The sequence below is a fragment of the Lynx canadensis genome, chromosome A1 (genome assembly GCF_007474595.2).
Source record: "Lynx canadensis isolate LIC74 chromosome A1, mLynCan4.pri.v2, whole genome shotgun sequence".
Taxonomy (NCBI): domain Eukaryota; kingdom Metazoa; phylum Chordata; class Mammalia; order Carnivora; family Felidae; genus Lynx; species Lynx canadensis.
The window spans coordinates 169,388,660-169,406,808 of record NC_044303.2 but is presented as its reverse complement, the minus strand read 5'-3'; the positions used below and the strand labels follow the sequence as shown (position 1 = coordinate 169,406,808).

Here is an 18,149-nt window from a genome sequence, read left to right as displayed (position 1 = left end):
AAACAACTTAAGGCCTTTAGGCAGGCCATTTAGAAACACTGGTTTTTAGACTAAAAGTCATAAGAAGTCATTAAAGCCATTCTGAGGGGCTCAATATAACCAGATTTGTTCTTGTTTGAAATTTTAAGAGATGACTTTGGAGTATGGAGAACAGGTTGGAAGGAGGCCATTCTGGATAGTGACAGGCAAATTAAATAAATCATTATTTTCTAATTGCATTTCTTAATCATTATTTTCATTATTAGTGGAGTTGAAATTTTTTCCGGTATTTTTATTAAACTTTATATTTTCTCTGTTATGAATTTCTTATTGATATTCTTTTCCCACTTATAATAGGTACTTTACTATTTTATAAACCAATTTAGGTGACTCACTTCCACATTTAAAATAATTAATCCTTTGCCATATTTGCAGCACAAATTCCCAGTTTTTACTCAGATTTTTAATTCAGTTTGTTTTCCAACACAGAAAAATGTTCACTCATATTTTGTGCCTTTATTTTTTTAATTTGAGTAATACATTTGAAATTTATTTTTTATGTGGTATGACCTTAAGATCTAAATCGGTACCTATCAAATGTATAGAATAATTTTATTCACCTTAAATACTCATATTCCTATATTAGCATCCTATATAAATAGGAGCTTCTTTGGGCTATTCTTCTCCATTAGTCTATCTGAATAATCTTATTTCTTAACTATGCTGTTTTATTTTTCTTTTAAATTTACTTATTTATTTTGAGAAAGAGAGAGAGAGAGAGCAAGCGAGTGAGAGCCAAGGAAGAGGGGCAGAGAGAGAGAATCCATACAGGCTCTGTGCTATCAGCACGGAGCCCAACTCGGGGCTCAAACCATGAAATGACGACCTGAGCCAAAACTAAGAGTTGGATGTTTAACCAACTGAGCTACCCAGGCGCCCCTTAACTATGCAGTTTTAAACAATGTAACCTCCTAGTTGTTCAAATGTTATCAGTATTACAGTATTAATTCAAGTTTAAAATGAAGGCAGATCAAAGGATCTAAATTTGTTTATATTCTTCTTGTAGCCTCCATGAAGCCTCTACCCCATAGTAAAATACTTAAGTGTAAATCATTGTTTCTTTCGGAATTGTTTCTCCTTCCAAGGATTAAGTGACTTTTTTTTTTTTTTTAATTTTTTTTTTCAACGTTTATTTATTTTTGGGACAGAGAGAGACAGAGCATGAACGGGGGAGGGGCAGAGAGAGAGGGAGACACAGAATCGGAAACAGGCTCCAGGCTCCGAGCCATCAGCCCAGAGCCTGACGCGGGGCTCGAACTCACGGACTGCGAGATCGTGACCTGGCTGAAGTCGGACGCTTAACCGACTGCGCCACCCAGGCGCCCCTGATTAAGTGACTTTTAAGCAACTTTAAAACCTTATCTGGTAGAATTAGACTCTAAAAGATCTCTAGATATATTCTGACAGAGAAAACCTTTCCTAATCTAAGATCTTATCATTCACCTGGGATTTGCAAAGTAAACCGATGATTTTAAAAATTAACAGTTGGGGGGCGCCTGGGTGGCGCAGTCGGTTAAGCGTCCAACTTCAGCCAGGTCACGATCTCGCGGTCCGTGAGTTCGAGCCCCGCGTCGGGCTCTGGGCTGATGGCTCAGAGCCTGGAGCCTGTTTCCGATTCTGTGTCTCCCTCTCTCTCTGCCCCTCCCCCGTTCATGCTCTGTCTCTCTCTGTCCCAAAAATAAATAAACGTGGAAAAAAAAAATTAAAAAAAAAAATTAACAGTTGGGTCTTAATGTTTGAAATACTAACACTATAAACAATTTTCTGCAGAAGACCATATTAAAAAAAATTTATTAGGATTTAAATCTTTCATTAGGCACCAAATGAATCAATAAATAATAATATTCACATATTCTCTTTATAAAATCCTTCAATTAATGTTAAAAAATTAATGTCATAAAATAATTTTCAATATTTACAACAAAAGACTTTAGAGATAAATACAAATCTTTCTCTACATGCAAGATCAAACTTCTGCTCACAATTCAAGCTAAAAAATAACAACATTCTCATACATAATTTTAAGATAAATGTTATTCAGCTTAAAAATAAGTAGAAAACAAATTGTAGAGTCTGTAATAATTTTTTTCAGGATAACAGAAATTAAATTATTTAAAAATTTTTAAAATAATGTCCTGAACATGTGATGCAATGGCTTATATGCCAAGTACTTGCTTTTTAATTGATTTATTTTCAATGGGTGTAAAAACAAAAACAAAACTATAGTATAGGACAAAGGGAAGAACTGTATTCATTTATAAATGGAAATTTTTAGCAATTTTATTATTCATAATTATTATGACAAATCAGTCATGTAACTAAATAGCCTTTTTCTTCAGATAATTAAATTTTCTTGTGTTTTCAAACAATGTATTTGCATTAAATGTTTATTTAATTTTTGAGAGAGAGAGAAAGTGTGAGCTGAGGAGGAGGGCAGAGAGAGAGAGAGGGAGAGGGAATCCCAAGGAGGTTTTGCACTGTCAGTGCAGACACATGCGAGAGATCATGACCTGAACCAAAACCAAGAGTGGGACGCTTAACCGTCTGAACCACCCAGGTGTCCCTGTTTTTTGTTTTTGTTTTCTTTTTTAACTAACAAAGAATGAATGCCAGTTAGGTAAACAGTTAATCTGGGGGGTGTTTGGGGGGGGGGAAATCACAGGAAGAAAATCTAATTAGTTTGAGAATAATAATGAAATTGTTGTTAATAAATTTAAATGTTTTATTACATTTAACCTTTTTTTTTTATTTTTTTTTTCAGCGTTTATTTTTATTTTTGGGACAGAGAGAGACAGAGCATGAACGGGGGAGGGGCAGAGAGAGAGGGAGACACAGAATCGGAAACATGCTCCAGGCTCTGAGCCATCAGCCCAGAGCCTGACGCGGGGCTCGAACTCACGGACCGCGAGATCGTGACCTGGCTGAAGTTGGACGGACGCTTAACCGACTGCGCCACCCAGGCGCCCCGATTTAACCTTTTTTGTGTAAACTTGTATAAGTCCCTTAATTTCTCTGCATTCATTTTTCATCTTTCTGTTGACTGGCATTCCAGTATTCCCAATTTCTTTGGAAATGAAGATTCAGGAGTTATCATCTGATGTTTAAATGATGACAGAAGGAGAAAAAGCCCACAGATACATGACTACAAAGAAAGGATTTAAAACCAAGGGCTGAGGGCTAAAGCCTAAGGAACATTAATGGTCAATTTCATTACAGCATTTAAGTCTGATGTTTTCTTGTTAATCAGTTGTTTATTGTCATTTTCTGCCTCCTAAATGTAGAGCTATGAATGCACAGACTTTATTATCCGCAGATGTCTCCGTACATGGCATACAATATTCATAGAAGTTGGTTAATTGTGTTTAACAGGCAGAAGAGAAAGGAAGAGAAATGGGGCAAAGGTGGAAGAGACAAAAGACAGACAGAGAAAAGGCAAAAAGGGGGGGGAAAAAGGAAGAAAAACTAAATGTGCACCAAGCACCTTCCTAACTATGTCTAGAACTCTTTAACATGCCTTTGCCTTTGCATTCATTCATTTAGTACTGATAAGGATCCTATGAGGTGCATATTAGTAACCACATTTTAGTGAGGAAGAAACTAACATTGGGGGTGGGGTAAAAAATCACCTAACAGCAAATAAACTCAGACTGATTTCACTCAAATTCCCTGTTTCTCCACCCTGCCCTGCTGCTACAAAGAGAACATTTAAATAATACTGACAGGAAAGACAAAAGAAGTATGAGTAAACCAGATTTCAACTGATATAATGAATAATAATATTGCATAAATTTACAAGAGTTATTTTTAAATTTTTTTTTCAACGTTTTTTATTTATTTTTGGGACAGAGAGAGACAGAGCATGAACGGGGGAGGGGCAGAGAGAGAGGGAGACACAGAATCGGAAACAGGCTCCAGGCTCTGAGCCATCAGCCCAGAGCCCGACGCGGGGCTCGAACTCACGGACCGCGAGATCGTGACCTGGCTGAAGTCGGACGCTTAACCGACTGCGCCACCCAGGCGCCCCGAAGAGTTATTTTTAAAGTCAATGTATTAAAAGACGTTAATTGAATTTTCCATAATTATAAACTTAAAAGAAAAATGTTATTTCATGAATGAATAAATAATCATAAAATATAATGGTATTTAAGGATTTTTTTCTTTCATTCACATTAAACTATAAAAGGAAACTGGTATTAAAAAATGTGATTATAAGTGATGCTTTTATAAAAGTTGCTTTGTACAAAATTTTAAACACAAACTTTAACAGTGTAGTAGGAAAAAAGTGAGCTTCAAGTAATTAAGGTAATAACAATAAAAAATTCTTTTAAAAAGTTAGGTGGGGGCGCCTGGGTGGCTCAGTCAGTTAAGCATCCAACTCTTGATTTCAGCTCAGGTCATGATCCCAGGGTCATAAGATCCGGCTCCATACTAAGCATGCTTAAGATTTTATCCCCCTCCATCTGCCACCCCCCCCCCCCCGCTCTCCCTCTCTCTTTTTCTGGGGAAAAAAAAAAAGATTAGGTGGTCAAGCCTATTGATGTCAGCAATACATAATCCCGAGTGAATTACATGATCTTTTATTTTTAAAATATTTTGTAATTGGGGCATCTGGGTGGCTCAGTCAGTTGACCATCCGACTTGGGCTCAGGCCATGATCTCATGGTTTGTAGGTTTGAGCCCCACAAACTGACTGTTGTTGGTGTGGAGCCTGATTCAGATCCTCTGTCCCCCTCTCTCTACCTCCCACCCTCACATTCTTTCTCAAAAATAAATAAATGTTTTAAAAAATGTTTTGTAATCTATTGTGGCCAAAAGACAACATACTTTAAGTACAGAGTAGATCCCAAACTGCTTATCTATCATCTAAAAATTAATAGCATACATTTTTAAAAGAAAACATTTATGCTTAATGACAAGACTAAGGAACAGGGGCACCTGAGTGGTTCAGTCGGTTAAGCATCCAACTCTTGATTTAGGCTCAGGTCATGATATCACAGTTTGTGGGATTGAGCCCTGCATTGAGCTCTGTGCTGACAGCATAGAGGCTGCTTGGGATTCTCTCTCTTCTTTCTGCCACTCCCCAGCTTGCGCTCACTAGTGCTCTCTCTCTCAAAATAAATAAATAAACATTAAAATAAAATAAAATAAAATGTGGCTGGCTCTTATAAAAAATTTTTAAAAGACTAAAGAATAAATAAACACTAGCAGAAGAATAGGCACACATATTAAATCATTATCATTTCTGTGATAATCAAACAGTCAAGTATCAGCTATTAAAAGACAATAATAGCAGGGGCGCCTGGGTGGCTCAGTTGGTTGAGCAGCTGACTTCAGCTCAGGTCATTCTCGAAATTTGTGAGTGCAAGCTGACAGCTCAGAGCATGGAGCCTGCTTCAGATTCTTTGTCTTCCTCTCCCTCTGCCCCTCCCCTGCTCAGACTCACTCACTCTCTCTCTCTCTCTTTCTCTCTCTCAAAAATATAATGCACATTAAAAAAAATAATAAATAAAGGACAACATTAGTTTGCTAAGTGGCAGAGACTATTCTATGTGCTTCAAATGTGTAGACTTAAACATTTCTTACAATGAATCCAAGAGTAGGTAAAAGTGTAATTCTCATGTTACACATTGGGGAAAGATGGCAGGAAAAGTCCCTAACTTGCCTAACATCACACAGTTATTAAGTGGTAGAACAGTGATATAAACCCAAGAAGCCTGGCTCTGCAGCTGGAGCACACTCTATAATGATTCTATTGCAGTCACACATTGCAATCTTTAATTCTGTAACCACTAAAGACTTTGTCACTCTGGTAAAATATCACTTCCATTATTTATAAAGTGACAAATATTGCACAGAAACCAACTTCAACATTTAAACCATTTTTTTAACTGAGTGGCATCAATTATAACCTGCCAAATTTTATTTTGAAATTTTGTACCTGTTCATTTCCTCTATAATCATTTACTAAGTGTATATCTAGGCACTGCTAGGCAACTAAATTTTTTGAAATGTTTGAATGCATGGATACATAAAAGTAAAAATGCAGTCAATTTTTAATTAATTATTAATCAGTTACTTCTGTTCCATCTCCCCCACCAAAGCCAATGGCAAGGTCTAAGTCCATTTTACCTTTGACCCACCCTTCCAAAAAAACCCATAAATAATATTCATGTACTAAATAATCAAAAAACAATTGATGAATCATCCCAAATGACTGAATGACTCTGGGTGATTAAGCCTTCTGATTTATATTAATCATAGTAGATATTTAATTCTTGCCTAACTTTCTCCTTTTATTTTTTTTCTTTTTAGGGCTAATTAACCCCTGGCCATTAGTTTATGCTAAAATATTAAGAAAGCCACAATTTAAAAGGTAAGTTTGAAATATATATACACACATATTTTTCACATATGAATATATGTATATATAAATGAAAAGCAGTTTTTTCATTTGGTTTGTGCTATGCGTAAACACATATATAGACATATAGATACATATAAATGAAAAAGTTACTTTTCTTTTATTATTTACTTGATTTGGCCCATATATATACTGCATATGCATATGAGCACAGAAAATAGTTAAAATATAAATTGAAAGCATTTTGAAATTTTAAGGGTTTTTTTCCACCTGATACTGAAGATAACAGTAAGATATCAAGCAAGATTTCATTCTCTTTTATCATGAACAACATTCCATTGTATGTATATATCCACCTCTTCTTTATATTTAATCCACTGATGGGACACTCGGGTTGTTTCCATATCTTGGCTGTTATGAATAATGCTGCTATGAACATGGGGGTGAGATAGCTTTTCAAGTTAGTATTTTGGTTTCCTTCAGATAAATACCCAGAAATGGAATTGCTGGATCATATGGTAAGTTCTATATTTAATTTTTTGAGGAAACTCCATACTGCTTTCCACAGTGGCTGAACCAGTTTGCATTCCCAACAACAGTGTACAAGGGTTCCTTTTTCTCCACATCCTCACCAACACTTGTTCTTTCTCAACTTTTTGGTAATAGCCATTTTAACAGGTGTGAAGTGATGATACCTCATTGTGGTTTTGACTGGCATTTCCCTGATTAGTGATGTTAATGAATCTTGACTTTTGGAAAACATTTGGAAAAGTTAACAAGGCTTTTGCAACATCATCTCAATCATCTAACTTCTCTGTTTTATGTATTAGAAATATATACACCAAATAAACACAAAGCATAATATATAGCTGTAAATATACTTTAGGTATCAGATCCTAGGATAACTTAATAATATTAATGGCCTACGAAGCCACTGAAAGTTCAGCATGATAAAATTCATGCCACAGGAAATCTAGAAGCAAAAATTTATTAATCTACAAAACATATATTAATGCAATATTAACATAATAATCAACATCTATAACTGACATTGTTATTCACCAAAGCTGTCTTTATTATAACAAAAGGCTGGAAACCATGTAAACATGTCATTCCTTTGCTGAGAATCTTCAATGGCTTCTAATTTCTCTAACAGTTAGCATCAAAGTCTTTACAATAATCTATATGACTATATGTCTACTCCTCTGTCCCCATCTCTAATTTATTCTCTTTTACTGTGCTCTGGAATATTCTCATCTCAGGCAGTCTCATCATTTGCTCCCTTAGTTCTTTCAGATCTTTGCATAAATGACACTTTAATAATGAAGCCTTCTTTGACAACCCTATATATAAAAACACTGCCCAGGGTGTCTGGGTGGCTCAGTCAGTTAAGAGTCCAACTTCAGCTCAGGTCATGCTCTCATGGTCCGTGACTTCGAGCCCCGCATTGTGCTCTGTGCTGACAGCTTGGAGCCTGGAGCCTGCTACAGATTCTGTGTCTCCCTCTGTCTCTCTGCCCCTACCCAACTCATGCTCTGTCTGTCTGTCTCTCTCTCTCTCTCTCTCTGTCAAAAATAAATAAATATTAAAAAATTTAAAAAACAAAACAAAACAAAAACACCTCCCAGGGTGCCAGGGTGGCTTGATTGATTAAGTGGCCAACTTCAGCTCAGGTCACGATCTCATGGTTTGTGAGTTTGAGTCCCCTATAGGGCTCACTGTTATCAGCACAGAGCCTGCTTGGGATTCTCTGTCTCCCTCTCTCTCTCCCCCTCTCCTGCTCTCTCTCTCAAAAATAAATAAACATTGAAAAAAAAAAAAAAAACACATCCCATCACCCTTTTTCTTCTATCTTTTTTTTATTTTTCTCCAAAGAACTTACCACCACTTCACATATATATTTAATTATGTTTAATATTTAATATATTTACTATTTAATATATATATTTAACTGTTTATACCCACTTAGAGTGGAAAGTCCATGAGAACAGAAAAGAGTGTTTATCTTGTACACTACTACATCCTCCAAACTAAAATGATATAGGACACCTGACAATAAATATTTGTTGTTTGAACAAATGAAAAAAAAGCAACTGTATATGCACTATTATGAAATGATACCTAAAATATATTAGGTTAAAAAGCAAGGTACAAAACAATATTGTTGTATATACTACCATCTGTGTAAGAGCAGGGGGCATATAATGAACATTTATGTTTTCATTTGCATACAATGCTTCTAGAAGGTTACCTCTGAGGTAGAAAACTGGGAAACTAAAAAAGAGACACAAAGACCCCTTTATTTGTACATGTACATGTACTACTATGTACTCAGAGAAATTAATTAAGGCTTTGCCTTTATAAATAAGAAATACATAAGATAATCCTACAGAAAATTCTATAAATTATAACTCAGTATCTACTAATTAATTTACATGTGAACTAAGGTATATTATAGAAAAAACTGAAATAAAACCCATGTTTTAATAACACTTCATATACATTATCTCATTTCAGTGCCAGAAATCTTATCAGGCAAGGTGGATATATATTCATTTCCTCATTTTACAGAAAGGAAAACTCAGAAATGTTAAGGAAACTGACTGTGGTTACAAAGCAGAGGCAAAGCTCAATTCGGGTCTCCTGATTTTTTGTCTCATACTTTTCTCAATGTATTTGATGAGCAAGTCTTTGAATTTGCATTTAAAGAAAGAAAGTGTACCTGATAATGAAAACAGAAAAAGCTTCAATGATGCTGTCAACCTCAACTGATAATCAGTCCATTTCAGTGTTTAACTATAAAATTGAAAATATCAGACAGTACTGTAAAATGGACTACTACTGAGTCATAATGACAGACAATATTTAGTCAACTAACCATATATTTTGTTGGTTGTAAATATAACAAAACAGGATTTTATTGATAGTGCTGTTCAACTAAGCAGAACTTACTCAATAAGATTTGCAGAGAAGATAAATATATATTGCATATTAGTGTAGCAAAAGAGCTTAAAAATGTGCAATTTCAGAAACATCAAAGTAAAGGCAATTATCTTTCAGAATAGCTAACCATATTTAAAAAGTAAGAACTCATTATATAGTACCATCAATTCTAGATATATCCGACATATAAGAAAGATTCAACAAAAATTATTATATTTGGTGCATAGCACATGCTATTGTAAAGTAAAACAACTAGATTACTCTGGAGTGAAAATAAAGTCGATTTCCTCAACTCAACAGATACTGATTGAAAGCTTACGTTCTTACATCTAGACAACTAAAAGCAAACATGAAGAAAGGTGATACTTTTAAATTAATTAATTAATTAATTTTAAAAATAGTAAAGTCAGCTAATGATACTCAGGGATTAGAAAATTCTGGTATTTCCATCAGTATCCAAGGACAGTCAACAAAGAGTTCACCTTCCTAATATTTTCCAAAAGGCAAATTCCTCTGTCCTGCACAGCTAGAATTGAAGGATAAAATAAAATAAAATAAAATAAAATAAAATAAAATAAAATAATCCTTGGGTTTAGAGAACATTTAGACAACTCAAAATGCCTTTAGAATTATCAGCAGCACGTTTAATCTGTCAACAACCCAATTAGAAAAGAAAGGATTTCTCTTCTAATTCAGTATTTCCCAGAGTATATTCCATTGCACTATGGTCCCTTTAGGATACTCTCTGAAAAGGAATTAGGTCAATATTTTCAGAGACACTACATCCCATGCTATACTTCCCTTCATAGGCAATGGATATTAAAAGTTCCAAAAAACCTGCAGTTAGTACAAAGGTTTCTTTTGCCTTAATCCAGCATGTCCCAAATTCTAGAACTCATTTCTCCTTGGAATACTTGAAGGACACCAAATTACCTTGATTTTCTACTACCTCACTGGTCACTCCTTAGTCTCCCACCAGGTCTTCCTTTTCTAGACCACCTAACTTGAAGTGCCCCAGAGTTCAGTCCTTGATTCTCTTTTCTTCTCTATTCTCTCTCACTTGGTGACTGCCTATAGTCAAATGATTTTATTATTTTTTTAATGTTTATTTGTTTTTGAGAGAGAGAGAGAGAGAGAGAGAGAGAGAGAGAGGCAGAGCGTGAGCAGGGGAGGGGCAGAGAGAGAGAGGGAGACACAGAATCACCCACATGGAGACAAGGAAATATTATAAACTACTCAGAGAACAAAAGATTTACTAGCTAAGATTTTCAAAACCCAAGTAAAAGAAAAAACTTCAGAAGTTCCTCTGAAAGAATGCATATACACATAGTTATTAAGAATCAAGAAAGGGTCCTGGTACATATAGGATAATACTTATTATCATATAGGATAGTAAAGGAGTCACAGAATACGAAGCAGACTCCAGGCTCTGAGCTCTCAGCACAGAGCCCCATGCAGGGCTCACACTCACCAGCTGTGAGATCATGACCTGAGCCAAAGTCGGATGCTTAACCGACTGAGCCACCCAGGCATCCCTAGTCAAATGATTTTAAACACCATGTGATACCTAGACTCTCAAATTTATATCTCCAATCCAAATCGCACTCCTGAACACAAGGCCCAAATACCAAATTTTGACAATGACTTGTTTTTTTAGAAAGACAAACTGAAATCTTGCTCTGCCTCATCCTAGTTACTTAGGTATATCTTTCCATTCACTCGAAACAAATTGTATTCCTGTAGTTCTCCTGCTAAAAACCTTAAAATCATCCTTGACTATTCTCTCTCATAACTCACATTTAATCCATAGGAAATCTCCTGGGCTCAACCTTCAAAATACATCCAGAAGCTAAACACTTCTTGCTACTTCCCATGCTACCATCCTTGCCCAAACCATGATCTTCTATAATGTGGGTTATTGCAATAATCTCATTCTTCCATCCTTATTCCCTTAAGTAAATTCTCAACATAGTTGCTGCAGCAATCCATCTAAATAAAAAGTCAGAGCATGTCATTCCTCTGTTATTACTCTCCACCCTAGTGGCTTCCCACTTCACTCAGAGAAAAGTCATAAGCCTTAATTATGGTCCACAAAGCCCCAAGGTCTACTCCCTAATACTTCTCTAATCTCATTCCCCATACTCTCACCTTCCCCTCCACTCAGACTTCCTTAATCATACCTTGAATAGTCCAACATGCTCCTGCATTATAGCCTTTGCAACAGGTGCACCCTCTGACTGAAATGCTCTTTCCCCAGAAATGAAGGGGTGTAGTAGCTCCCTGTCTCCAGTCTTTGTTCAAATGTCAACTACCCAGTGATAGTTATTCTGACTTGGATTTAAAATTGTGTCCCAACTTCTAGGCCCCCAACCCTCTACCCTGCTCTGTTTCTATTTCTTGGCATTTAGCATCTTCCAAAACAGTATATAATTTATTACTCATTTATTAACTGCCACTCACTACAGAATGTGACCTCTAAGAGAGGTTTTTTTAATTAGTTTTATTCACTGATGTATCTTAAGCCATCTAGAAATGTGCTTGACTCAATAAATATTGCTCAAATGAATAAATGAAACATACTTATGCCCGAACAATAGAGAATTTCTGCACAGTACTTAATATTTATCATTCTCTCCTTGGAATTTTGGCCAAAATTAGACCTAGTTTTAAAAAAAAGACATTAAGATGGCTTCTCCTGACAGAAATGATTATGTTTTCTGCCTCCACAGTTTTTTTTAGATTTCTGTAAATAAATAGATGGGCTTTCACTGTAATTGAATTATAGAGCCAAAATAAACATCAACACCTCTAAGAACCTGACTATACAATCCTAACTCTGATTATACATTTTAATCACATGTATAAGAATACACAATCAAGGCGCCTCGGTGGCTCAGTTGGTTGAGCATCTGACTTCGGCTCAGGTCATGATCTCACTGTCCGTGAGTTCAAGCCCCACGCCGGGCTCTGTGCTGACAGCTCGGAGCCTGGAACCTGTTTCAGATTCTGTGTCTCCCTCTCTCTCTTCACCCTCCCCCACTTCGCTCATGCTCTGTCTCTCTGTCAAAAATAAATAAACATTAAAAAAAATTTTTTAAATGAATACATAATCTGTGGCCCATCTTAGTGGTACAGTTCTTTAAGGCACTCCTCCACAAAAGCATTCACTACTGAAGCATAAGTGTATTGGTTAACACTGCCATTAATTTGAGTCATGTAACTCATAGATTAACATGGCTCAATTAATAACAAAAATGGGAACAACCATAATAATTTTAATATTTCATATTCATTTATCACATTTTCAAATACTGCCTTTTCTTTCAATAGAGACATCTGAATATGTTTAATAATCAAGTTATACTATTCAGAACCACATAAACTAAAAATGACTAAAATATCAGCTATAGCATCATCAACTATGATAGTTCTATTTATGGACCACATACAGCTACTCACAGAAAAAGCCAAGGACATACCTCAGGCTTTTTTAGCCTGGGCACTACTGATATTTTGAGTTGGATACTTTTTTGTTGGGGATATGAAGGCAAAGGTTGTCTTGTGCATTATAGGATGTTTAGAGGCATCAGTGGCCTCTACCCATCAGATATCACTAACTGTAACAACCAAAAATATCTGGAGACATTGCCAGATGTCCCCTGGAGGGCAAAACTGTCCTCTTGGTGAGAACCACCAACCTAAGATGGAAAGGAAGAAGGAAAAAAGGAAAGAAGAGAGGGAGGGAGGGAGGAAGGGAGAGAAGGGGAGGGAAAGTATTTATACTAGGCATTCTTAAATAGGTCATGAAAATATAAAATGTAGTTGAATTTCTAGTTGGTGGGTTTGAATGTGTTTACTGTAGTTTAAGAATATAAGTAAAAAAAATCTATTTTTAAACAAAATCAAATGTGTTGTGAAAATAATAAATATATCATCAATCTCAGACAAATAAGATTCTACTGTTCTTAAGAAGAAAAAAATAATAAATAGCTTTCTCCTTATTTCTTACTTCTATCTTAGTAATAACACCCTACCCTCTGTCTTCCAGGAATAAAAACATTTGCAGTCTTTGTATTCAGTTTTAAAGGCCAGAGAAGAGCTTTTCCTCTGACTCTACAGGTGGTTCCCAAAAATGTTCTCCAGGTGACCTGACATGACTGACAAATCTATTTTGCATTTACAAACAAGTTTAACAGGGCCTGCATATTAACAAGAAAAACAATTTGTCATAGCAAAAGAATTAATTTTTATATTCATTTATTACCTAGATACTTCTCTTTCAAGTTTCTCATTTGATTACTCTTTGGCTTACCATAGATGTAACTGATCGTGCATCTTCTTCATAATTTACTACTGGAGGTGGCTCTTTCCCATCGTTTTCTTGTACTTTTTGTTCTAGTAATTCTTTCTGTGCTGTAAACTTTGCCTCAGTGCATCTCAACTGCTGGACTGACTGTTTCAGCTCTTCAAGTGACTGTTTCTGGCTTAGCAGAAGCACAATACTGAAAAAGAACACATTAAATATAAATTAGTTCAACTTCTTTAAGAAACAGAGCCTTTCAAGGAAACTATACATGTATTACGCTTCTGCTTCCTTTCATTTTCACCTTTATAACAGTCCTTCAGAATCATTAGAATGATAAAACCAAACAGCTTTCGCATCATCACGATAGTTACTAAATGTTAGCATTAGCAAAATGGAAGAAAATATTTGGAAGCAAAAAACAAATTCAAGATGCTTTGAAATATATTATAATGTATGGTGTTCATTTTACTTTACAACTAGGCCATCTACCTCACAGAGTACAGACACTTAGGTTGAGAAGTGTAGGGCCTAAAATGAATTAATATGACTAAAGCAGAATCTCAATTTACTTCAAATCTCAAATGGAATATAGCTGAAGTCAGATCTGTGCCTCAGGTAAAATAAACCAAATCAAAGTGACAACCTGGGAAGAAGCTGTGTTTATTTTGTGAGGGGTGTGTTTTAAGAGTTGAAGAAAGCTGTTCTGATGAGGACTGAGGACTGAGCTGTCACTGAGGAAATGAGCATAAGTCCCCAGATCTTTCCAATACATCACTATAAAGATAATATACTTCCCCAGTTCTTTACAGAACTACATAGGCCACATGTTGCCTTTCTGTAACCTTTTATACCTTGAAATCTGCCCCAAAGGGAATTTCAAACTAATTCACCCACATTAAAGCCACAAGAAAACAGGGAGTGGTGGTGGGGAACAAACACCTCTAGAAACACTGTTATATATAGTATACTAATATCTTAAAGAACTGTGCCATGTACCATTGAAAATAGGTAATTAATATGTAAGTGACAACAGACTGTCAATAAGGGAAAACTTCAAAACTGGACAATAAGATCAGAAAATGTTACTTTCTTAAATTGGAATTTATATGGATCGATACTAATTGAATAAGTAATCATAGGCAGAAGAAATGCCCACTAAGAGAGATCTGTTTATACATACAATGTTGATCAATATTTTGAAAACTCAATTTCAATCAAATTGAACAGGGTACAACCTCAGGGAATGCTATTAGGAGAGCTAAAATCTCCTCATTAAACTGCAATGAGTTTCAGGTGAAACTGACAAAAAGAGAACTCAGGTGGAGAATTGAGTGAAATTTGGGAAAAGAACTAATGAGCAAAGTTTTTGTTTTAATGTTTATTTATTTTGAGAGAGAAGGTGAGCAGGGCGAGAGAGAGGGGGAGAGAATCCAAGCAGGCTCTGTGCTGTCAGCACTGAGCCTGATGCAGGGCTCAATCTCATGAACCATGAGATAATGACCTGCGCTGAAATCAAGAGTCAGATGCTTAAATGAGACACCCAGGCAGCCCAAGATTATTTATAACAGAAACCTAGCAATGTTCAAAAGACAAATCCCCTAACCAGTAGAGTTCATGGCCAAAGTAATGAAGAAGGATATACCATACTGTCAGAGCTCATTACTACCTCCCAAGTAAAATCATCATGGCATAATGGTAAGAGTATAATTATATCAAATGAGAACAGATTCAATTTAATGGCTTAATCCTGTTGATTTTCTCATCTTCAGTTTTAGCATGGGAAAAATTGATAATAATACCAAATTGTCAGGGTTGTTCTGAATACAATGAGATAATATTTAAAAACTTGTTAGCATAGTGCCTCCCATCAAGTAAGAATTCAGTAAGTAGCAATTATCATTTATATCATCATCATTCAACAGTCCGTGAACTGTGTTCTAAATCCACACAGATTTCCTGATAAATTCCTGCTGGTTTGCATATTAAGTAGTAAGTCCTTTCTTCATAATAAATTGGTTATAGATCTTTTTCTCTGTGAGTCTCTTCACAGAAAGTTCATTTTTAAAGGTCACTTTTGTGAACACAAATTCATAAGGACTGAGTTCTGGAAAAAATTACACCCATATGAACTTAAAGCTTCTTGAAGGTTCCTTCTTTGTATCTCCTCACCACCAAAAGAATCGCATGACAAAAGGATAGGGCACAATTTAAAATGTACCAGGTAAGATGGTAAAAACATGTATTTATGTATCTGCAGAATGAGTCCAAAAAAGAGGGTGAATGATTTCACAAAAGTATACCAATTAATAGGAAATTATACTTGAAAATAATAATGCTCTAAAACCATTACTACTACCATTAACCTTCTGTAAATCAAATTCCTAAAGACCAATAGGGAAAAATGCAAAATAAAAAAATAATAATAATTAAAGGAATGAAAATAAACTTCAAAAATAAAATATGAAATAACTAATAAGGCGCGATAATTACAAAATAGTAAATATGAATAGAACATTAGGACAAAAAATTCAAAGAAATACATTTATGGGAGCAAAACACCTACATTTGATTATCTCTTCAACTGTATAGCAGGCCCCCAAAAACGACTACACCCTTCTCTCCAGAACCTAGGAATATGTAACCTTATATAGCAAAAGGGAGTTTTGTAAGTTAAGGATGGTGGAATGGGGAAGTTATTTTAGATTATCCAGGTGAGCCCAATATAAACATAAGCATCTGATAAGAGAAAAGTAAAAGGGACAATGTCAGAGAAGACAATGTGACCAAAAAACAAAAGGTGTGGGGGGGGGGGGGGAAGAAAAGGCACTGTGATGTGGAGCCAAGAGCCAAGGAATAAGGAAAGTCTCTAGAAGCTGGATAAACAGAAAAGTGGATTCTCCCCAAGAACCTGCAGAAGAAATCAGCCCCATCAACAACTTGCTTTTAGGCCCACAAGACTCATTTCCAACATCTGATCTCCAGAAATATAAGAGAATACATTTATGTTGTTTTAAATTACCAAGTTTGTGGCAATTTATTACAGCAGGAATAGAAAACTAACACAAACCCTAAGAGAGATGATACCTGTTTTTGGTCCATTTTAAATGACTAAACTAGGGGCACCACCCATTTTTTGTTGTTGTTTGTGTATTTATTTATTTATTTATTTATTGAGAGAGAGACAGCAGGTTAGGGGCAGAGGTGGAAGAAGAGGGAGAATCCCAAGCAGTCTCTGCAATGTCAGCACAGAGCCTGATGTGGGGCTTGAACTGCGAACCATGAGATCATGAGCTGAACTGAAATCAAGAGTCGGCCCGCTTAACTGACTGAGCCACCCAGTTGCCCTGGGTGTTCAACTGCTGCTTTCAGCTCAGGTCATGATCCCAAGGTCCTGGGACCAAGCCCTAGCTCAGGCTCTGTGCTGAGCATGGATCCTGCTTAAGATTCTCTCTCCTTCTGCTCCTCTCCCCTGCTCATTCTCTCTCTCTACCTAAAATATTTTTTTTTAATGGCTGAAATATAAGAAACATTATATGGTTGTATAGTATGCATAGCCAGTAACAACTAGGATATAGACTTAAGAGAAAAATATTAAAGAGTTAGAAGTATTTTTCAACCAGAAAATGACTGTATCACATAAATTAGTTTTAGCTTCATTAAATACTAAATAAAATTTTTAAGGGATTAAACCATTACAGAAAGTTGAAATAAAAAAAAAAAAAAGAATAGAAATACCGGACAATCCAGCAATTCCAAATCTGGATATTTACCCAAAGAAAACAAAAACAATAATTCAAAAAGATACACACACTGCATTTTCACTGCAGCATTATTTACAGTAGCCAAGATATGGAAGCACCCTAAGTGTCCATCAATAAGGAATGGATAAAGACAATGTGGTGTTGTGTGGATATATATTATTCAAATATATATAAATATATATATAAATTTATAAAAAATATATAAAAAATATACACCTACATAACGAAACATATACTCAGCCATAAAAAAAGAATGAAACTTGACTTTTTTTTTTTTTAACAGAGAGAAATAGCAAGCATATGAGTGGGGAGAGAGAGAGAGAGAGAGAGAGAGAGAGCGAGAATTTTAAGCAGGCTCCATGCTCACGGTGGAGACCTATGCGGGGCTCAATCCCATGACCCTGAGATTATGACCTGAGCAGAAATCAAGAGTCAGATGCGCAACCAACTGAGCCACCCAGGTGCCCGAAATCTTGCCATTTGTGACAACATGGATGGACCTAGAGGGTATTATGCTAAGTAAAATAAGTCAGGCAGAGAAAAGCAAACACCGTATGACTTCACTTATATGTCGAGTCTAAAAAACAAATCAGAACAGAAACAGAAATGAACTCATAAATACAGAGAGAAAACTGGTGGTTACAGAGGGGAGGGGGTAGGAGGACAGGAAAAATATGCAAAGGGAGTTAAGAGGTACAAACTTCCAGTTATAAAACAAGTAAGTCATAGAGGTAAAGTA

General features: G+C 35.7%; 1 protein-coding gene across 3 annotated transcripts in view; it reads right to left on the bottom strand.

The window, feature by feature from the left end:
- FER (FER tyrosine kinase) overlaps nucleotides 1–18,149 on the bottom strand; it is a 432,909-nt gene that overhangs the window by 290,892 nt on the left and 123,868 nt on the right. For all 3 annotated transcript variants that reach the window (XM_030326125.1, XM_030326151.1, XM_032593989.1), the window contains one exon: nucleotides 13,656–13,845. In XM_030326125.1, the coding sequence (XP_030181985.1) occupies nucleotides 13,656–13,845 (190 nt within the window). The remainder of the gene's footprint in view (nucleotides 1–13,655; nucleotides 13,846–18,149) is intronic.